At 57.5% G+C, this 22476-nt stretch overlaps 1 protein-coding gene and 1 long non-coding RNA gene across 7 annotated transcripts; one reads left to right on the forward strand and one right to left on the reverse strand.

Moving 5' to 3' along the window:
- Positions 1-472: 472 nt before the first annotated feature.
- On the reverse strand, positions 473-21822 carry LOC137158439 (uncharacterized). Of its 6 annotated transcripts, XR_010921418.1 has the most exons (6): positions 12824-12946; positions 12385-12493; positions 9635-9758; positions 8818-8927; positions 8385-8498; positions 6037-7781 (listed from the first exon to the last, which is right to left on the reverse strand). It is a non-coding gene; the product is annotated as an uncharacterized lncRNA (long non-coding RNA). The 6 variants fall into 6 exon arrangements; XR_010921419.1 differs by lacking the exons at positions 12385-12493; positions 12824-12946 and adding an exon at positions 473-789 and having other exon boundaries at positions 6665-7781; positions 9635-9957; XR_010921421.1 differs by lacking the exons at positions 12385-12493; positions 12824-12946 and adding an exon at positions 20933-21822.
- Positions 17267-19660, forward strand: LOC137158437 (uncharacterized). Its single transcript, XM_067556196.1, has 2 exons — positions 17267-18340; positions 19144-19660. The coding sequence occupies exons 1-2, from the start codon at positions 17672-17674 to the stop codon at positions 19600-19602; spliced, it is 1128 nt and encodes a 375-aa protein (XP_067412297.1). The 5' UTR covers positions 17267-17671; the 3' UTR covers positions 19603-19660.
- Positions 21823-22476: the final 654 nt, after the last annotated feature.

Below are 22476 nucleotides of genomic sequence, written 5' to 3' on the forward strand. Positions count from 1 at the left end.
CACCTCAGCTCAGGGCTGGACTCTAGTACCGAGGGGAAAGAAGTGGCGGGTTAAACAGAGAAAAACAAGACAGCGCTCCTCGCCGCCTGCACTGCCGCATGGCCTCCTCTTCTGGCTTCTCCCACGGCGCCCTGCTGCACCCTCCATCTCCTTCCCGTTCCGACATCAGAGCTACACTGACAAACGCCGTGTTGCCTCAGGCCCCAAGAGAGCCACTCTGCACAGGTCAACATTCTCCCTTCCGCTGCTCTTAATCCCACCCAGCCCCGCTCCCAACGAGGATGTTCACGGCCTCGAAAGAAACCTGGAGCAGGTACAGCTGAGGAATATGGTTCAATGACCTCTGACTCACAGCCAATGACGTGGAAGGCAGAAATTGGGGGACTGCTCATCACTGCTTAGATGCACGTCCAGGCTTCACAGGTCCCCTTCTTCCAGCTTCTCCTCCGGCTGGGACTCCTGGACAAGACCTCGGCCGGTGCACCTCACTCCCGACCCGCAGCCCCCAGACCTCGGCCGGTACCCCTCACTCCCAAACCCTCCTTCTCCTGGGCTTATTGCTACAGACCTGCTCACAACATCACAGCTACACTGACAAATGCCGCGTTGCCTCAGCCCCCAAAAGAGTCACTCTGCACAGGTGAACACCGTCCCTTCCGCTGCTCTCACTCCCAGCCAGCGATGCCGACGACAGAAAGCTCAGGACTGCTCAGCTCTGATTAGATGGAAGTCCCGTCTAGATGCGCTTCTGCCACCTTCTCCTCCGCCAGGGCCTCCTGGACGATTCCCCTGCAAACACAGCACAGAACCTTTTCTTAGACAGCAAGCCCCAGCTGAAGGGAAGCAGCATTCTCTACTCAGCCCTCGTCTATGCTGGGGACTTAGGTCCATTTAAAGTCCCTGAATTGAAATTCATTACTCCCACGTCTACACTGGGGCACTGTTAATTCGAATTAAGGTTTCTGGAAATTCAAATTAGTAAGACCACCTCTGCAAGCGATGGAGCGTCTATTTCGAATTTGGTCATTCGGATCAGTGTCAGTGTAGCCGCAACTGGGCTTAATTCGAATTCACCGGCCTCCGGAGTGTATCCCACCACGCCCCGTTTTAAAGTACCCTCCCCCAAAGCAGCCCCGGGAAGATCTGAATCTTCATCTCCTGTGCTCGCTGCCCGCGTGGAGAGAGCGTTCCCATTGTTCTCAGCACGGTACTGCAACAACAGCACACAGCATCCGCGGAAGGCACAGCCGGGGAGTTGTCTCTCTCATTAGCATTTCTGTCCTTGGACGCCGGGTGTGGGGGCACGAGGGGGATCTCTGGCGTTGCGGTGCCTGTCCTGGGTGCTAAGCCACTTCTCAGTCACTTCACGTGTTGAGAAACGCTACGTTCAACAGCACTTGTGAGAACATGGACACTGGAACGTCTCTCATCTGTCCGCACTGCCTTCCTGCCCTCTGCATGCAAGGAAGCCAGCATCATGGCTGCCTGCGCTGTAAGCCTTCTCCCCGCCCCCTCCCCTCCAGCCCCACACTGTGCTCAGTGGGTCTGCCTGAGGTTTGGAAATCTGAGCCTTGCTGCCCCTCCCCCGCACACCAGCCTGAGTGCTTGCTCTGGGGAAGGGGCTGAAATCCCAGCCTTGCTTCTCCCCGCCCCCGCACACCCAGCCCTGAGTGCTTGCTCTGGGGAAGGGGCTGAAATCCCAGCCCCCGCACACCCACAGCCAGCCCTGAGTGCTTGCTCTGGGGAAGGGGCTGAAATCCCAGCCCCCACACACCCACAGCCAGCCCTGAGTGCTTGCTCTGGGGAAGGGGCTGAAATCCCAGCCTTGCGTCTCCCCGCCTCCGTACACCAGCCCTGAGTGCTTGCTCTGGGGAGTGAATCCTTCCTCTGGGGAAGGGGTTGAAATCTGACCCTTGCATCTCCCCGCCCCCGCACACCCACAGCCAGGCCTGAGTGCTTGCTCTGGGGAAGGGCCTGGAATCCCAGCCTTGCTTCTCCCCGCCCCCACACACCAGCCCTGAGTGCTTGCTCTGGGAAGGGGTCTGAAATCCCAGCCCCCGCACACCCACACCCAGCCCTGAGTGCTTGCTCTGGGGAAGGGCCTGGAATCCCAGCCTTGCATCTCCCCACCCCCGCACACCCACACCCAGCCTTGAGTGCTTGCTCTGGGGAAGGGGCTGAAATCCCAGCCTTGCTTCTCCCCACACCCACACCCAGCCCTGAGTGCTTGCTCTGGGGAAGGGGCTGAAATCTGATCCTTGTCAGTTGGACCAGAGGGAATTCTGGATTCAACTGAGATCCAGGAAGGAAGTAGTGGGGGTAATGGCTTGCCCGGGGGGAAGCTGCCCTGGTCCCCAAAAGTTTGTCTGAGAACAGCCATGTGGGCTGGGACAAAAGGGGGAAAATTCCAGGTTGTTTGGATGTTAAGAAAGGCAGGTTACCTGCTGAGAAAGCCTTCCTCTCCCAGCTGCTGTCTGAAGAGCAGGCAGGGTGTGGTTCTCAGCTTATGCAAATGGAGGGGGTGCCAGTGGTATCGGATTTGGTCCTGGACTTACCTGAAGCCCAGAAAGAGTTTGTTGGGGCTCAGGGAAATGCTTCTTCAGAGCAGCCTCTAGCTGAAGAGGGAAGGGACATTTCTGTGGGAGATGGATTGGTGCCGAAAACTGCTCCTGAAGGAATAAAACCTCCTGATGGCTTTTGCAAGCAGTTTTCTGCAACTAAAGGGGGTGAAAGCCAATTGACTGAGTTAACGCAGGATGAGTCACTGCCTGGAGCAAGCAACTGCTTAGATGTTGGGAAAAGTGCTTCGGTTTCTAACGGCCCAAGTTTCCCAAATGGGGATGGATTCACCGACTCAGTTCTGGAAAGGTCCCGTGTGGATACCTTGGGAAAGGTCCCAGATGGGGTGAAGAGATTTAGAAAGCTTCAACAGCCTGTAACCAAATGGCTGTGCTTGCTCATCACGGTGGGCAGACAACGAGGTTGGAACCTGCATGTCTCCAGGCTCTTCGCTCTGTAGGTGAACAGAGAGTGCCTCCGTGTCAGAGGAAAGACTGGGCACCTAACGCTGCCCAGCAGAACAGCTGTGCTGGTGATCTCTGGGAGAACAGGGGGTGGCAGACAAACTCTCACCTCGGAACGCTTTGGGTCTATCTTTAGTCTCTGCGTGGACTCAGGCACGTCTGATGCTATGTGGGGTCAGAGACTGGCCATGGAAGAACATCAGAGCCCTGTTCGTGAGAGGCTAGTGAAAATGGTGGGTCTCTCTTTAGAACCTAGTCCAGACTGGGAAGGGAGAGCAGTTACCAAGTTGGAAACCAGTGAACTAGCTAGTGGGGGTGTTGATGCGAATTACCTACCTGACCGGGGGCGGGGTGGGGGGGGGATCCACCCATGGCTGTTTGCAAGGAGAAATCCTCTCGGGGGTGGCCAGCTGAAGGTGAGTCGGCCGTGCCTGGAACGGCTCTGCATTGGAGCCACGTGTGGAATGAGTTTGTTAGGGCTCAACGGAAAATGTTTCTTTGGAGGGGGCCAGTGTGCGGGCCCAAAGCCTAGTCCCAGCAGGAGGGTAATGTCGAGGTAACAGAACAACCAGTGGGGAAGTATGGGTCACCATTGGGCTGACTGAACCATTACCACGGTTGGTAAAAACTGTATAACATCGTTACCTCCACAGTGAACCTTGCGAGGAGAAAGCCTGTGTTAGCTACACAGGATTTGGCTGATGATCTGTGTGTGCCATTGTAAAGTCTGGTAGTTAACTTGTTGTTAGTGCAAGAATTGTAAAAATGTATCATGTGCCTGGTGGTGTGTAAAACCCTGGAACCACTTCTCCCCTCCCCCGCACACCAGCCCTGAGTGCTTGCTCTGGGGAAGGGGCTGAAATCCCAGCCTTGCTTCTCCCCGCCCCCGCACACCCACACCCAGCCCTGAGTGCTTGCTCTGGGGCTTGACCCTTGCTTCTCCCCACCCCCGCACACCAGCCCTGAGTGCTTGCTCTGGGGAAGGGGTTGAAATCTGACCCTTGCTTCTCCCAGCCCCCGCACACCCACACCCAGCCCTGAGTGCTTGCTCTGGGGAAGGGCCTAAAATATGATCCTTGCTTCTCCCCGCCTCCGCACACCCACACCCAGCCTTGAGTGCTTGCTCTGGGGTATCCCAGCCTTCCTTCTCCCCGCCCCCGCACACCAGCCCTGAGTGCTTGCTCTGGGGAAGGGGCTGAAATCCCAGCCTTCCTTCTCCCCGCCCCCACACACCAGCCCTGAATCCTTCCTCTGGGGAAGGGGTTGAAATCTGACCCTTGCATCTCCCCACCCCCGCACACCAGCCCTGAGTGCTTGCTCTGGGGAAGGGGTTGAAATCCCAGCCTTGCTTCTCCCCGCCCCCGCACACCCACCCTCCTGCAGCTGACGTCTGCAGGGTTTGCAAATACAAGGTGAGAAAGGAAATCATTTTCTAGACACATTTTTTCATCCTGAACTTGAGAGCGTTCGCTAGACACATTCTTTCCTTCTCTGCTGCCAATCATTTCCTGGAGACAGCGTTTCATTGGCTACTTCTCTAAACGGGAACATTTGCTTCCCTTTATTCATTACGCTAACTGCAGGCCCCAGCAGACCCCCGCACTGCAATACTGTAATACAGAGCTGAACCGAAGCAGGCCTGAGCCCTGGACGACACAGCATGAAACTCAAGGGTTCCTTTTTACACGGAGAAACAGCACAACCAGGCAATATAGATAAGGGAATGCCGGACATACTGCTTGATTGTTCACGCCACCCCCGGCTCCACTGTGATAGTTAACTGACGGAAGGACATCCCACCTAAACATGCTGTGATTTCACATTCAGGATGGACATTAGCACCCTGCTGTTTGTTACTGCCAGTGCGTCTTTGGGAACATCTCGAAACCGGATCGTGTGGGAATTTACAAGTGCTGGGGAACAGGCCCAATGCGCATCAGGAAGGCGCTTGATGTGGAAATCAGGGGGCAAACAAGATCGAAGATTCCTACGTATGTATTCCTTTTTAGTAAAATGGGGTGAGTCAAACTAGTGTCGAGATAAGAATTGGTATTCCGTTGGTAAATAAGGTAAAAACAAGAACGGTATTCATGGAGTGGAATAAGAATGGGATGATTTTTAGGAAGTCTGAATGAGGAATGAATGTGGTTGAATGTTGAGATGAGATGGCAAAGAGAGCAATCACTGAGGCAGTAACTTCAGCCTCAAAGGCAGGAGGGAACGGAGATGACACGCTCTGGTTTAAGAACCTTTTGGCCGAAGATGGAGATAAGGCATTTCGGAAAACCGGGGGAAGTTTACAACCTCAGAACAGGAACAAGATAAGGTGTGAAACAGGAATGACAGAATGATGGGAAAGTTGTCACCCCTGCAACGTCAAACGAAATTGATGATCACAGCAAACAAGAAGACCATCTGACGTGACAAATCCCTAGACCCGAATGGGGATGGATTATTCTAAAAGAAGAAAGAAGAAACCCGCACTTTGGGCTCGCGCTGCATTCCCCGAGGAGCATCGTGTCGCCACCGACAGAGCCTGGCCCCACCCTCGTGTCTGAATCACCTGGCCAGTGATTCAGACGGTCTCAGATTAGAAAACAGAAAAAACCAGAGCTGACATGTTTTCTGAGCTCACGACTGCCTCACCACCAACAGAGACAGAGCACAGAGCGTGGAGGCTGACTTTGACCCAGAGCACGGACAGGATCACCACATAGACAAGACAAAGGCAGCAGACCGATCGCAGCACCACGCAGGGGGTGCTGAAAGTCCCGTGGTACCAGTCGGACATGCTCGGGCGTCTTGTGGACCTTCCGGAGCGGAGGCAGGACACAGTCCCGCTGCAGCCCCTCCACAATCCTCCTGAACTGAGGACTAGGCCGCCCCCCACCACGAGGTCTCATGGGAGATTGTCCAGGACGCAGCCCGTGCTCTCCTCCGCCCCAGCAAGCTACCACCCTACCCCTGGAGACAGTGAATGAACCGTCACCCCCGGGACTCGAATGCAAACAAATCAAGTTTGGCCGTATTTCAGACCGTTTTTTCATTCCAAATGACCTTGTTCAGGAGGGATTTGGCGGGCACAGATATGAACGGGCTGTTGGGGGGGAGGGGGCGGACATCAAAGGCAACCAACCTCACTTGAACAGAAATCACTCCTGCAGCTCATTGCAGAACCTGCTTTTCAGAGCTTCCCTAATGCACAGCGCTCCGCGGTTCGCTCTCCGCGCAGTGCTGGCACCTGGCTGCTCAGAACTGGCGGCCAGCCCAACCCGGGGGGAACCTCTCACCCTTGTCTTCACACACATTACAGCAGAAGAACACAGCAGGCAGATGTCGCAGAAGGGAGGTACTGCTCACTCACCTCCAGTCTAGTGAGGAGACTCCTCCATCTGCCCTTTAAACGCCCAAAGGCACATTCTGCCACCGCTTAACCTCTTAGTAAAACACTCCTTGGCGCCGGCAAGGTGCCCGGTGTGGGGCTTCATTAGCCAAGGGAGAAGCAGGATCCCCCAGGATCACCATGGCCATTTCCACACCCCCGATGTCAATATTTTGGTCAGGGAAGAAAGTGCCCGCCTGCATCTCAGAGAACAGCCCCGAGTTATGAAATACACGCGCGTCACGCCCTGTGGATTTACCAACTCCAAATTCATTCCCAACCGAGCGGTAACAGTCGGGGGTTGCCAGCTTCCACAGAGCCACGGCGACTCTCTTCTCCACCGAGTGTTCACGCGCTTCAGGGACGGTGCCAGCTGCGAGCACAGTCTGAGGAAAGCTGCCTTTCGCATACGAAAGTTTGGCAGCCACTGATCATCATCCCACAGCTGCAGAACGATGCGGTCCCACCAGTCTCTGCTCGTTTCCCTGCACCAGAACCTGCGCTCCATGGACTGCAGATGAGACGTTACAGGCTGCACCGGGCGGGAATTGTTCTGCTCCATTGCCTGGATCAGGGCAGCCACGGTGACACAGGTGCAGTACCCGCTTCGCCTTCTTGCTTTATTTCTACAGTATTTCAGGAGAAGCCGACTTGTATTTGTCACGATCAGAATTACAGAGCAGAGTTCAGCTGTCTCCATGTCTCTGCAGCAATGGCCATCGGGGGAGTAAAAAAAGGGCGCCAAAATCCTTTTCCTGTTTCTTTGGGGGCGGAGGGGGGGGAAGCAGCTCTGGATCCCGGGACGAACACAGTATTCCAAACAGCCACCGGAGCTAGTTGCGCTGTGGCATAGCTACCCACATTGCACTGCTTTGCGATCTGAATTAAGGCTGGCCAGCGTGGACGCAAGAAACAAGCACAAATGCTGTAGTGTGGACAGTCTGCTGTGATTTCTAGGGATCGGTTTCTGAAAGTCGAATGAAGCTAATGCCAAATAGCGCTGCAGTGCAGACATTTATTTTGGCGACCACTAAGGGTGACGCACACAGCGCAGCTGTCCTGCAGCAGCAGTGACCCCGGCTGGACAGTCGACATCATAAACCGGCCCTCGTAATAGTCACTCTCTACAGGAGACCATGTCCCTTCCGCTGCTCTTAATCCCACCCAGCCCCGTTCCCAACGAGGACGTTCACGGCCTCGAAAGAAACCTGGAGCAGGTACAGCTGAGGAATATGGTTCAATGACCTCTGACTCACAGCCAATGACGTGGAAGGCAGAAACTGGGGGACTGCTCATCACTGCTTAGATGCACGTCCAGGCTTCACAGGTCCCCTTCTTCCAGCTTCTCCTCCGGCTGGGACTCCTGGACGATTCCTCTGCAAGCACAGCAAATAAACCAGCATGAGCCAGCACTGCCAATAACGCGACTGCTGCATGAGATCCTGCCCTCCACTCTACGTCAGTCACTCTGCACAGGAGACGATTGTCCCTCACGCTGCTCTTCATCCCACACAGCCCCGTTCCTAACGAGGATGCTCACGGCCTCTGAAGCACTCTTGAGGGGTACAGATACAGCCGGCCCCCCCTCACTCCAGACCCCAGACCTCGGCCGGGGACCCTCATTCCCGACCCACAGCTCCCTGCCTCAGCCGGTGCCCCTCACTCCCGAACCCAGAGCTCGTCTGGTGCCCCTCACTCCCGACCCGGAGCCCCCAGACCTCGGCCGGTTCCGCTCACTCCCGATCCGCAACCCCCACACGTGGGCCGTGGCCCCTCACTCCTGACCCTCAGCCCCCAGATATCGAACGGGGCCCCTCACTCGCGACCCGCAGCCTCCAGACTCAATTGGGGCCCCTCACTCCTGACCTGCAGCCTCTCCGCCTCTGCCAGTGCCCCCCACTTACAAGCCGCAGCCAATGGAAACCCCCTGCCTGGAGCGCTGTCACGCGCACAAAGCCCTCCCCGAACCTAACACCCACCTGACGGACAGCGATGGCTGCTCCGTTCCCGGCTGGATGGGTCTTCCTTGGAATCAGGTATGTTCGCAGACTCACTGCTCTGCCTCGCTTTCCACCTCAGCTCAGGGCTGGGCTCTAGTACCGAGGGGAAAGAAGTGGCGGGTCACACAGGGAAAACCAAGACAGCGCTCCTCGCAGCCCACACTGCCGCGTAGCCTCCTCTTCTGGCTTCTCCCACGGCGCCCTGCTGCACCCTCCATCTCCTTCCCGTTCCGACATCAGAGCTACACTGACAAACGCCGTGTTGCCTCAGCCCCAAAACACTCACTCTGCACAGGTCAACATTGTCCCTTCCGCTGCTCTTAATCCCACCCAGCCCCGTTCCCAATGAGGACACTCACGGCCTCTGAAGCACTCTGGAGGGGTACAGATACAGCACTGAGCGCTGACTCACACTCAGGGAGGCGCCGGTTAGAAAGCTGAGGACTCCTCCCCTCTGTTTAGATGGATGTCCAGGCTGCAGAGGTCCACTTCCCCCACCTCCTCCTCCTCCGGCGGGGCCTCCTGAAACATTCCCCGGCAAGCAGAGCAAAGAAACTTCTCTTAGAAACCAAGGCCCAGCCGTAAGGATGCAGCAGTCTGCACTAAGCCCTGACCAGAGAATTATCTTCGCGGCCACTCAGGGTACTGCGCAAAGGGCAACTGTCCCGGAGCAGCGGTGCCGCCGGGTGGCCGCTCCAGGTACTGCAGGGGGCGTGTGGTGGAGCAGCAGTGCCGCCCGGTGGCCGCTCCAGGTACTGCACAGGGGGTGAGAGATCAGCGGTGCCGCCCGGTGGCTGCTCGAGGTACTGCAGGGGGCGTGTGGCGGAGCAGCAGTGCCGCCCGGTGGCCGCTCCAGGTACTGCAGAGGGCGCGTGGTGGAGCAGCGGTGCCGCCCGGTGGCCGCTCCAGGTACTGCAGACGGCGAGTGGTGGCGCAGCAGTGCCGCCCGGTGGCCGCTCCAGGTACTGCAGGGGGCGTGTGGTGGAGCAGCGGTGCCGCCCGGTGGCCGCTCCACGTACTGCACAGAGGGCACATTTCCCAGAGGAGCAGTGACACCCCACAGCCATGAGGATTAGAACCAGGCCTTAAGCCCCTCTTCTGTGAGCTCGCCAGGGGTCTCCTCTGTGCTAACGGCTACGGGTACATCTTTCTCCCCCCTGGCAGGCATGTCACTTGCACTACCACACGCGCTAGCTAGTTCACACATTTTCAGATTTTTAGACTGTTACCCCGTTCAATTCTGGCTGACGAGATACAGCCAGCGATGCTGACGACGGAAAGCTCAGGACTGCTCGTCTCTTATTAGATGGAGCTCGCGTCTGCACAGATGCGCTTCTCCTCCGGCGGGGCCTCCTGCAAGCAGAACAAATAAACTTCTCTTAGAAACCAAGCTGACTCCCGACCTGCAGCCGCCCCCAGCCTCGGCCGGTGCCCCTCACTCCCGACCCGCAGCACCCAGACCTCAGACACAGCCCCTCATTCCAGACCCAGAACCCCCACACATCGGCGGGTGCCCCTCACTCCCGACCCAGAACCCCCACACATCGGCGGGTGCCCCCTCCCGACCCAGAACCCCCCCACATCGGCGGGTGCCCCTCTCTCCCAGACCTGGTGCCCCCCCTCTCCCTCCCTGAACCCCCTCCCATCGGCGTGGTGACCCCCCTCGGCGGGTGCCCCTCTCTCCTGACCCGCAGACCCCAGACCACGGCGAGTGCCCCTCACTTCCGACCCGCAGCCCCCACACATCAGCGGATGCCCCTCACTCCCGACCCAAAACCCCCACACATCGGCAGGTGCCCCTCACTCCCTACCCAGAACCCCCACACATCGGCGGGTGCCCCACAACCCCCCGGGTGCCCCTCACTCCAGACCCCCCAGACCATCGGCGGTGCCCCTCCTCCCGACCCCAGAACCCCCAGACCATGGCGGGTACCCCCCACTCCCGACCCGCAGACCTCGGACGGTGCCCCTCACTCCCGACCCGGAACCCCCACACATCAGCGGGTGACCCTCACTCCCGACCCAGAACCCCCACACATCGGCCGGTGCCCCTCTCTCTCGACCCAGAAACCCACACATCAGCGGGTGCCCCTCACTCCCTACCCGGAACCCCCACACGGCGGGTGCCAACCCCCCCCGACCCGCAACCCCCACCCGGCCGGTGCCCCCCCACCCAGAACCCCCACACATCGGCGGGTGCCCCTCTCTCCTGACACGCAGACCCCAGACCACGGCGGGTACCCCCCACTCCCCCCCACACTCCAGACCCCAGAACCCCCACCATCGGCGGCTGCCCCCCACTCCCGACCCAGAACCCCCACACATCAGCGGGTGCCCCTCACTCCCGACCCGGAACCCCCACACATCAGCGGGTGCCCCTCACTCCCGACCCGGAACCCCCACACATCAGCGGGTGCCCCTCTCTCCTGACCCGCAGACCCCAGACCACGGCGGGTACCCCCCACTCCCGACCCGCAGCCCCCCCAGGCCCATGGCGGTCACTCCCGACCCGGAACCCCCACACATCAGCGGATGCTCCTCACTCCCTACCCGGAACCCCCCACCTCACTCCCGACCCGGAACCCCACACATCAGCGGGTGCCCCTCACTCCCAGACCCGCAGACCCCAGACCCGGCGGGTGCCCCCCACTCCCGACCCAGACCCCAGCCCCCCACCGCGGCCCCCCTCACTCCCGACCCCAGACCCCAGACATCAGCAGTGCCCCTCCCCCACCCACAACCCCCACCATCGGCGGGTGCCCCCCTCCTCCCGACCCGCAGACCCCCCCAGACCCGGCGGGTACCCCCCCTCCCGACCCGCACCCCCACCCATCGGCGGGTGCCCCTCACTCCCGACCCAGAACCCCCACACATCAGCGGGTGCCCCTCACTCCCGACCCGGAACCCCCAGACACCCGGTGTTCCTCCCGACCCGCAGCCCCCAGAGCACGGCGGGTACCCCCCACTCCCGACCCGCAGCCCCCCCACCATCGGCGGGTGCCCCTCACTCCCGACCCAGAACCCCCACACATCAGCGGGTGCCCCTCACTCCCGACCCAGAACCCCCACACATCAGCGGGTGTTCACTCCCTACCCGCAGCCCCCTCCCACGGCGGGTACCCCCCACCCCGACCCGCAGCCCCCAGACCTCGGCGGGTGCCCCCCACTCCCGACCCATGGGAACCCCCACACATCAGCGGGTGCCCCTCTCCAGACCCGCAGACCCCAGACCACATCGGCGGGTGCCCCTCACTCCCGACCCAGACACATCGGCGGGTGCCCCTCACTCCCGACCCCCCCGGAACCCCCACACATCAGCGGGTGCCCCTCCTCCCCCGACCCGCAGCCCCCACACCAGCGGGTGCCCCTCACTCCCGACCCGGCGCAGGTGCCCCCCTCTCGGCGGCGGGTTCCCCATGGCTGGTTCCCCTCACTCCCGACCTGCAGCCCCCAGACATCGGCGGGTGCCCCTCACTCCCGACCCGGAACCCCCACACATCAGCGGGTGCCCCTCACTCCCGACCCGGAACCCCCACACATCAGCGGGTGCCCCTCACTCCCGACCCGGAACCCCAACACATCAGCGGGTGCTCCTGATGCGCAGGCCCCAGCCTCGGCAGCTGCCCCCCACTCCCAACCCGGAACCCCAACACATCAGCTGGTGTTCCTCCCTACCCGCAGCCCCCAGAGCACGGCGGGTACCCCCCACTCCCGACCCGCAGCCCCCAGAGCACGGTGGGTACCCCCCACCTGACCCAGAACCCCCACACATCGGCCTGACCCAGAACCCCCACACATCGGCGGGTGCCCCTCACTTCCGACCTGCAGCCCACAGACATTGAACTGGGCCTCTCACTCCCGACCCGCCGCCCCCAGACCTCTGCCAGTGTCCCCCACTTACAAGCCGATGCCAATGGACAGCCCCTCCCTGGAGCGCTCATGCCCACAAAGCCCTCACCGAACCTAACACTTATCTTACGGACAGCGATGGCTGCTCCATGCCCAGATGGATGGGTCTCGCCTGGCATCAACTACGCTCGTGCGCTCCCTGCTCTGCCTCGCTTTCCACCTCAGCTCAGGGCTGGACTCTAGTACCGAGGGGAAAGAAGTGGCGGGTTAAACAGAGAAAAACAAGACAGCGCTCCTCGCCGCCTGCACTGCCGCATGGCCTCCTCTTCTGGCTTCTCCCACGGCGCCCTGCTGCACCCTCCATCTCCTTCCCGTTCCGACATCAGAGCTACACTGACAAACGCCGTGCTGCCTCAGGCCCCAAGAGAGCCACTCTGCACAGGTCAACATTCTCCCTTCCGCCGCTCTTAATCCCACCCAGCCCCGCTCCCAACGAGCTCGCTCACGGCCTCTAAGGAAACCCAGAGGAGGTACGGATGAGGAATGCGCTGCAATGACCGCTGACTCACAGCCAAAGACGCAGAAGGCAGAACGCGGAGGACTGCTCTTCGCTTCGTAGATGCAGCTCCGGGCTTCGCGGGTCCCCTTCTCCCAGCTTCTCCTCCGACCGCGTCTCCTGGACGACTCCACTGCAAGCACAGCAAATAAGCCAGCATGAGCCAGAACTGCCGACAGCTCGACTGGCGCGTGAGATCCTGCCCGCCCCTGCCTCCCTCCGCTCTACGGCAGCCCCGATGGACGAGACGAGATGGACGGGTCTCTTGGCTGCTCGCCCACCTCCAACCCCAGAACACCAAGCACCCAAAATGATCCTCACTCCTGCCTACATCTTACAGGCTCTGGAGCACACGCCTCGGGGGATGCAGACCTCACACACCTACCCCTGGCCTGTGAAGGGAGGTGGTGAAAAGAGAGGCAAGGACTTAGAAAGATCCTGTTGGCCGACACCAGAGATTGAAGGAAAATAATTGTCTGCTTGACTATAGTTACTCCATTTTTGCAGCTTCTTTGTTTAGAAGGCAAGGCCGTTTCACTCTGTGCACAGATCATGGAAAGTTCTTAGGAATGCAGAAGGAGATAAGCCTCGGCTGAATTCAGCAAGCTCTGCAACCTTGATAGATACGTTGTAGTTAGCTGCAAAACATCTATAAACGTATCTTCATGAATAATAATATGGACCAATAGTTATGAGAGAATAGGTTTGGGCCCTTGTAAGGGAGATATGTATGGTCTTGTCATGAATGTTTAAGTAGCAATAAGGTATAAAAGTGTCTGGAATCCTTTGTTCGGGGCCTTTTTCCACTGTCCACTTGTGGGCTTGGGAATTGACCTTCTGCAGAAGAAACTCTTTTGGAGACTGTGCAGCCTGAAATCCTGTGCGGGTCTCTTAGCGGTGCAGGGTAACGAACCACACTTGGAATCTTTTTCCAACAAGACAAGACGAGAGAGAGAGAGAAACGAGGGGGAAGGAAAGGAACTCAGCACCTGGTGTCACGCTCCCGGCTCCAACCTTCTGCTGGGAGAACACACTCTGCACTGCACGGCACTGACTGACTCAGCAATCGAGGTGGGTGTAGCCAGGGAGAGCGACGGAACAACTGGTCTCAGTCAGAGATGTCGAAACACGGGGAAGAAAACACCAGCCTCACCTCCAGCGTCTGAGGGAGGAAGAAAGGAGCGAAGATGACAACTTTTACCACTCAACTGGCCGAAGAGGAGCCCACCCTGAGAACTTTGGAGTCGGCCCGCTTCAAAGAACAAAATCTGAGCAGACTTGCGACGACGCGGGTGCTTAAGGATCACACCCAATGCAGAGGCAGCACGACGGAGCAAAAACCCAGAGACTGACACGGGCTCTTTTCCCTAGAAAACGGGACAGAAAGATGAAGGCGGGAGGTTCGGGTCCACATCACCTCACCAGCCAGGAGGACCGGTGCGCGTCGGCAGAACCTCGCTCCTCACCCTCGTGCTGCGCTCACCTGGCCGGTGACTGCCACGAGCACCGAGACAGGCTGGGAACTAGGGCATCTGTCAGACCCCCGGGTGTGTTTGTCCGTCTCTCTGTCCGTGTATGTGAGCGTGACTGAAAGTACCCACTGAAACCTGTCCGTGAAGCATACTCCATTGACAAGAAGCTCTGTGTTTGGAAACACGAGGTCAAGCACAATGCTGACGTTGTGACCGCGTTGATACTCTGTCCCTGCTGTTTGGTAAATAGTCTCAGTGACGCAAACGTTGGTATTCACAACAAACGTGGCTTCTTGCCTCATCCCCTGAAGAAGATCCTGTGAGATTGAGCAGTAAATACAGCATCTGCAGAGGCTCTCGGAGGGGAGCTATGGAAAGTGAGCCATCTGCTGCCGTCACCTGCACTGGCTGTGCCACGTTTGTCTTCCTCCCACGGGACGGAGCCGACTTCATCTGTACGACGTGCAGGCTGCCTTCCACATTGGGAGAGAAGGTTCAAGGAGCAGAGGCCCAAGTAGCAACCCTGCACTGCATTCAAGAAAACCAAGTCTCTCTCCATCCAAGACGGGATTTCTTACTGCAGGCACAGCGTGAGGAAAATTCAGAGCAGACAGGGCAGGGGAGACTGAAGAACGGGGAAGAAAATTGGCAGCATGCGACCTCCCAGGGAAAGAGAACCCATCTGCCCAGCACGCAGACGGAGGGAAGCCATCGTCTTCAGGCTCTCTGCACAGGTGCTCCGGTGGAGAACGCTTCGGAAGACTCATCTGAGGGAACGGAGCAGAAGGAGACCCTGCCGTGCAGAAGGCCCGGGACGCATTGTCCTAGGGATGGGGGTTCCACGACCACCACTCCCCAGGGGAACAGAAGGGTGCTGGTGGTCGGGGACTCCCTCCTAAGGGGGACGGAGTCATCCAGCTGCCGTCCGGACCGGGAAACCAGAGAAGCGTGCCGCTCGCTGGAGCGAGGATTCAGGATGTGGTGCAGAGACGCCGAGACTCATCAGGCCCTCAGACCGCCGCCCCTTCCTACGTCTCCAGGTGGGCACCGACGACACCGCCCAGGACGACCTGGAGCGGATCGCTGCGGACCATGTGGCTCTGGGAAGAAGGATAAAGGGGTTTGAGGCACAAGCGGTGTTCTCGTCCGTCCTCCCTGGGGAAGGACAAGGCCCAGGTAGGGCCCGTCGCACGGCGGAAGTAAACGCCTGCTTACGCAGGCGGTGTCGGAGAGGGGGCTTTGGGTCCTTCGACCGGGGGAGGTCGTTCCAGGAAGGAGGAGTGCTAGGAAGAGACGGGATTCACCTCACCGAGAGAGGGCAGAGCATCTTTGCAGACGGGCTGGCTGACCTAGCGAGGAGGGCTCTAAAGTAGGTTCCAGGGGGGACGGGGACCTAAGCCCGGAGCTAAGCGGGGCGCCGGGAGGAAGCGGAAGGAGGAGGGTGCAACAGGGGAGGCCTCTGGCACCTCCCTGAGAAAGTCGGGCACTCGGCCAGTCGTCTCCAGTGCCTCTGCACCCACGCGAGAAGCCTGGGAAACCAGCAGGAGGAATTGGAAGGCCTGGCACAGTCAAGGAACTAGGATGCGATTGGAATAACCCAGACTCGACGGGGTAACTCCCAGGACTGGAGCACTGGCGTGGATGGCTACAAACTGTTCAGGAAGGACAGGCGGGGGCCAAAGGGTGGAGGAGTGGCAGCGTAGCTCAGAGAGCGCTAGGATTGCTCCGAGCTCCAGTGTGAAACTGGAGAGCAGCCAGTTGAGAGTCTCTGGGTTACGCTTCGAAGCAAGAACAATAAGGGGGATGTCGTGGTGGGCGTCTGTTACAGCCCACCAGACCAGGAGGACGGGGTAGAGGAGGCTTTCTTCAGCCAACTAGGGAAAGTTTCCAGATCCCAGGACCTGCTTCTCATGGGGGACTTCAATCACCCTGACGTCTGCTGGAAGAGCAACGCAGCGGAGCACAGACAGGCCAGGCACTTTTCGGAGAGCCTTGCGGACAACTTCCTGGTGCAAGTGCTGGAGCAACCAGCTAGGGGCCGGCTGCTCACAACCAGGACGAATTGTCAGGGGAAGTAGAAAGGAGAACAGCAGGATACGGACCACGGACTGCAGAAAAGCGGACTCGGACTCTCTCAGGAAGCTGATGGGCAGGATCTCCCGGGAGGTTAATGTAAGTGGGGCAATGGGCCCGCTATTGTGGGGAACTTTCCTTGCTTGTACAATACCCCGGTAGACTTGGTTAGCAAAAGGATCTGAGTCCCTGCTCCCGCTCCCTTTACCCAGAGGCCCCACTTGACCTCGAGGGCTCCCCTCCCACTCCCCTGTGTGGTGGGGTGCCCGTAACCCCGACAAGGCTGGGCCCAGGATTTCTGGGGCTCGACCCCCAATCTTGCCGTGGTCCCTTAGGGCAGGGGCTAGGGTGTCCCCACTCCGGGGTGCTAAGTCTGCGCTGGGCACTGCCCTGACCCACTGATCACTGCACACAATACAAAGCGACACAATGTGTTACACAAACAGCAATCAAATCCATTACAAATTAAGAAAAGAGTAAAAAGGTTCAAGGGAAACATCCCAACACTGCCCCTGGCCCGGGGCACCACACACAGTGTCTCTGGGCTTTAGTGTCTGTGTCACACGTGGCAGGCCCACTGGCCAGGCCCTGGCTATGCTGCAGGAATGCAGAGTCAGCCCCCTGCTCTGCCAGTAGCCACACACTCCCAAAGTCCCTTTTGTTCTCCCCAGCTGCTCACCACACCCAGCTGCAGGGGGCTCCTGCCCCAGCTCGCTCTGCTCCATGCAGCTGTGCTTCGCTTTCTGGGATGCCCCTCTGCTCTGCTGCTGTAGGTTGGTCAGCTTGGCTCCATTCCGTTTTCTGTGCTCCTCTTCCAGCCTTCCAGCTGCTGGCTGCTTTCTCCTTAGCTCCGCTCAGTTCTGCCCCCGCGCACCCCAGCAGGCAGCTCCAGCTCACAGGGAGGGGGCTGGGCTCCCCCCACCCTCCTGGCTCTCTCATTAGCCTGCCCGCCCTGTCAATCAGGCTGACCTGAGTTGGCCTCTCTCCACTGGCCCTGGGGACTGTCCGTTCCGGGGTCCTGCTTCCTCCAGAGATGGCCAATCAAAAAGACCCACTAATGTCAGTAAGGGGCTAATAGACCCCTTACATTAAGATGAGGGGGAAAGGAATCTTAGGCCTGGTCTACACTGGCGGCTTACTGCACATTCAAGTCCCTTAATGCGCATTTATAAGAACTGCGTCCACACTAGCGCGTTGTTAATGTGTATTAAGGAGCACTTTGATGCGCAGCAATGAGACCACCTCTGCCAAGAGCATTAGCACCTGAAGCGCATTAGCTACTGCACAGTAGTGCAAGTGTGGACCAATCTGACTTAATGTGCATTCATTGGCCTCCGGAGTGTATCCCATCATGCCCCATTTCAGTACCCGCCCCCAAAGCAGCCCCGGGAAGATCTGATTGTTCATTTCAGTGCCAGCATGGAGAGAGCTTTCCCATTCCTCTCAGCATGGCTACTGTTTTCAGCATGGCTAAAGGAAAGCCCAAACGTGCTCCAGCATGGAGCAGACCAGACGTTTTGGACCTGATCGGGCTGTGGGGTGAGGAGCCAGTCCTGGCCCAGCTACGCTCCAGCAAAAGGAATCTGGACATTTATGGGAAGATATCCCAGGGCATGCTGGAGAAAGGACACCAAAGGGATGCTTATCAATGCAGAGTCAAGATCAAGGAACTCAGACTGTCTTATCAGAAAGCCAGGGAAGCAAACAGGCGCTCTGGGTCCTCTCCCAAAACATGCAGGTTCTATGAGGAGGTGCATGCTATTCTTGGGGGCGATCCCACCACTGTGCCCCCACAGAGCATTGATACCTCCGCAGCTTCTGAGTCCATGAGCAATGAGGATGAAACCTTGGAGGATGAAAGTTTGGAAAGCAGGGAGCATGAGAACGGAGTGTCCCTTCTCCCAGAATCACAGGAGTTAATCTTGACCCCCAAGCAGTCCACCAGCACACAGGACAGCACAAATGATCCCATGGAAGGCACTCTGGTGAGTTTTCTTTCCTATTAGCATTGCATAGCTTCCCTTTTCTTCTCCCCACCACGGAGCCAGGACTGCCAGGGATGGGACAGCAAACCTTCCCTTTTCTTCTCCCCACCGTGGAGCCACGAGGCAGGGGGGAAGGGCAGGGGGATGCCAGGCTTTTTCCTTGCAAAGTTCACTGAGGAATTAACAATGTTATACAATTTTTTACAAAGGGCTGTAAGGGTTTAGTAGTTCAATGGTGACACATACTTCACCACTGGTTGTTCTGTTACCTCGACCTTACCCTCCTGCTGGGACTAGGCTTTGGGCCCCCTCCCAAGAAACATTGCATTGTTGAGCCCTAACAGACTCATTACACATGTGGCTCCAATGCACAGCCAACCCAGGCATGCCCTACCCACTTTCAGCTGGCCACACCCAAGAGGAATTCCTCTTGCAAACAGCCATGGGAGGATTCCCGCCCTCCCCCCCGGCAGGTAATTTGCATCAACACCACCACTAGCTAGTTCATTGTTTTCCAAATTCTTAACTGCCAGGTATGGGACTGCATAGCTTCCCTTTCCTTCTCCCCAGGTGGAGCTATGAGTGCTGGGGGGAGGGCAGATACATTGTTTCATAAACAACTTTGTGTAATTGGCAATATATTTAATTTGTATCTAGCAAATGATGTGAGGTTACATTTGTTGCAAGATGATTTGAACGCAACTTTTTGAAACTATGTTCCATAGACTCCTTTTTCTACCTGTGACATTTCTGTGGCTGTACTCAGTATTCTAAATACGTGTACCCTGTTTTTTCTATTTCAGTCCGTAGACATTTATGCAGTGGACCGACCCTTAAGAAATGCAGCTGACAGACTAAGTCTGATTAGGAGAAAAAAAAGAAAAAACAGAGAAGATCTGTTTTCTGAACTCATGAGCATAGCAACATCAGCAGAGACAGAGCAACGAACATGGAGACAGAGCATGAGCCAGACTATCCGCAGTGCCATAGAGAGTCATAGAGAAACTCAGGCGATTGTGCGCAGCACCTCAGCAGAGGTTCTGAAAGTCCTGAGGGAGCAGTTGGACGTGCTCTGGCATCTTGTGGATCGTCACGATCGGAGGCAGGGCACGCGCCGCTGCAGACACTGCAGAATGCTCCAGAAACCTCTGTTGTGGTGCCCTCCACCTCTCCTGCAACCACAAGGTCTCATGCTCGACTCCTCAGGATGCAGCCCCAGCTGTCCTGCACCCAGCGAGCTCACACCCAACCCCTGGAGATAGAGCAGGAAATCCTCCCTCCCCCTTTCCCATTACTTGGCTGTACAGAAATAAAGTGTTCCTGTATTTCAAAATGGTGTTTAATAACAAACTTACAGATTCTGGTGCCATTAGCCGGGCACAGCTATCAAAGGGGGGGAGGGGCACATCCAAGCCAAAGAACAGACATGGAAATAAATCACTCCTGTATCTCATTGCACAACCTGGTTTTCAAAGCTTCCCTAATGCTATTCGATTAGCTCTACGCGTACTGCTGGCATCTGGCTGCTCATAACTGGCAGCCAGTCTTTCTGCTTCCACATCCCAACCCGGGGGAACCTCTCACCCTTGTCTTCACACACATTACGAAGAACACGGCAGGCAGATGTCACAGAAGGGAGGTACTGCTCACTCACCTCCAGCCTAGTGAGGAGACTCCTCCATCTGCCCTTTAAACGCCCAAAGGCACATTCTGCCACCGCTTAACCTCTTAGTAAAACACTCCTTGTCACTGTCAAGGTGACCGGTGTAGGGCTTCATTAGCCAAGGAAGCCAGGGGTAAGCAGGATCCCCCAGGATCACTACGGGCATTTCCACACCCCCAATGTCAATTTTTTGCTCAGGGAAGAAAGTGCCCGCCTGCAGCTTAGAGAACAGCCCCGAGTTACGAAGTTCACGAGCGTCATGCACCTTCCCAGCCACCCCACATAGACGTCTGTAAAACGACCCCTGTGATCCACGAGCCCCTGAAGGACCATGGAAAAGTACCCCTTGCGGTTAATGTACTCCGTTGCCAGCCGTGCAGGTGCCAAGATGGGGATGTGAGTCCCATCAATGGCCCCTCCGCAGTTTGGGAACCCCATCGCAGCAAACCCCTCCACTATGTCCTGCACGTTTCCCAAAGTCACAAGCCTTCTTAGCAAAAGTCTATTGATGGCCCTGCACACTTGAATCACGGCAGCTCCCACTGCAGATTTAACAACTCCAAATTGACTCCCAACAGAGCGGTAACAGTCAGGGGTTGCCAGCTTCCACAGAGCCATGGCTACTCTCTTCTCCACCGTCATAGCTTGTCTCAGTGAGTGTTCACGCGCTTCAGGGACGGTGCCAGCTGTGAACACAGTCCAAGAAAAGTTGCCTTCCGCATACGAAAGTTTTGCAGCCACTGATCATCATCCCACAGCTGCATAACAATGCGGTCCCACCAGTCTGTGCTGGTTTCTCTGCACCAGAACCTGCGGTCCACTGACTGCAGGTGAAACGTGATAGCTTGCAGCAATCGGTCATGATTAGTATCTATTGCCTGTATCAGGGCACGCAGAGTGACAGTGCTGATAAACATACTTTCACTTACTGCTTCATTGAGAAAGTAATCCGGGATAAGCCGGGTTGTATTTGTCATGCTCAGAATCACAGCACACAACTCGTCTGTCTCCATGTCTCTGCAGCAATGGCGATCGTGGGTGAGGGGAATGAAAAAATGGCACGAAAATCCTTTTCCTGTTTGCTTGGGGGTGGGGAGAAGAGAGTGGGGGAAGCAGCACTGCATCCTGGCCTGACGACACTCGTCACAACAGCCTCTATGGTTAGTTGCACTGTGGGATAGCTTACCACATTGCACTGCTCTCTACTTACAAGTACGGTTTTCCAGTGTGGACGCAATAAAGCGGATCAAGCACCGTAGTGTGGACAGTCTGCAGCGCTTTCTGTAAAGCGCTTTCTAAAATACGCATTAAGCTGATGCACATTAGTGCTGTAGTGTAGACATAGCCTAAGAGAGCTGGCTGTATTTGAAAGACACCTGATGGAGGGCACAGGAACAAACCGTCCCGATGTGCAGAAAGAATAGCAAATGGGGTAGGCGCCCGGCTTGGCTTAACAAAGAAGTCTTTGGCGAACTTAAACGCAAAAAAGAAGCTTACAAGAAGTGGCAGCTTGGTCAGATGACTAGGGAGGATTATAAAAACACCGCTCGAACGTGCAGGAATGAAATCAGGAAGGCCAAAGCGCAATTGGAGTTGCAGCCGGCAAGGGACGTGAAGGGGAACAAGAAGGGTTTCTACCGGTATGTGACCAACGAGAGGAAGATTAGGGAAAGTGTGGGCCCCTTACAGAACGGGGGAGGCAACCTGGTGACAGAGGATGTGCAGAAAGCTGAGGTACTCACTGCTTTTTCTGCCTCTGTCTTCACAGACAAGATCAGCTCCCGGACTACTGCACTGGGCAGCGCAGGACGGGCAGGAGGCGAGCAGTCCTCAGTGCTGACAGACCAGGTCCAGGACTATTTAGAAAGGCTGGACACGCACAAGTCCATGGGCCAGGTGCAATGCATCCGAGGGCGCTGAGGGAGTCGGCCGATGTGATTTCAGCGCCATTGGCCATTCTCTTTCAAAGCGCGTGGCAATTGCGGGAGGTCCCTGATGATTGGAAAAAAGCAAATATAGCGCCCGTCTTCCAGACAGGGAAGAAAGTTTGCGGATGACACGGAGCTGGGGGAGTGACAGATACCCTGGAAGGCAGGGATGGGCTACAGAGTGCCCTAGACAAATTGGAGGATTGGGCCAAAAGAAATCTGATGAGGTCGAAGAAGGCCAAGTGCAGAGTCCTCCCCCTAGGACGGAAGAATCCCAGGCACTGCGGCAGACTGGGGACGTCCGGGCCAGGCAGCAGTTCTGCAGAAAAGGACCTGGGGGTTACAGTGGATGAGAAGCTGCATATGGGGCAGCAGTCTGCCCTGGTCGCCAGGAGGGCTGAGAGCGTCGGAAATGAGGGTGACCGGCGGGACTAGCTCCTCGAAGGGACTGCCCTTCGGCACTGCCCGGGGAGTCCGCCACCAGTCTGTGGCTGGGGGGATCCGTGTCTGGAAATGTGCGTCCTTGAGCTCGAGGGCGGCAGACC

Source organism: Emydura macquarii, unplaced genomic scaffold, assembly GCF_026122565.2.
Source record: "Emydura macquarii macquarii isolate MOO-44397 ecotype Brisbane River unplaced genomic scaffold, CSIRO-AGI_Emac_v2 contig_1684, whole genome shotgun sequence".
NCBI lineage: Eukaryota > Metazoa > Chordata > Testudines > Chelidae > Emydura > Emydura macquarii.

Coding starts and splice junctions, on each gene's coding strand:
- LOC137158437 (XM_067556196.1), top strand. CDS start 17,672: ATGTGCATTCATTGGCCTCCGGAGTGTATCCCATCATGCCCCATTTCA. Junction 18,341..19,143: donor ATCCCATGGAAGGCACTCTG/GTGAGTTTTCTT, acceptor TTTCTATTTCAG/TCCGTAGACATTTATGCAGT.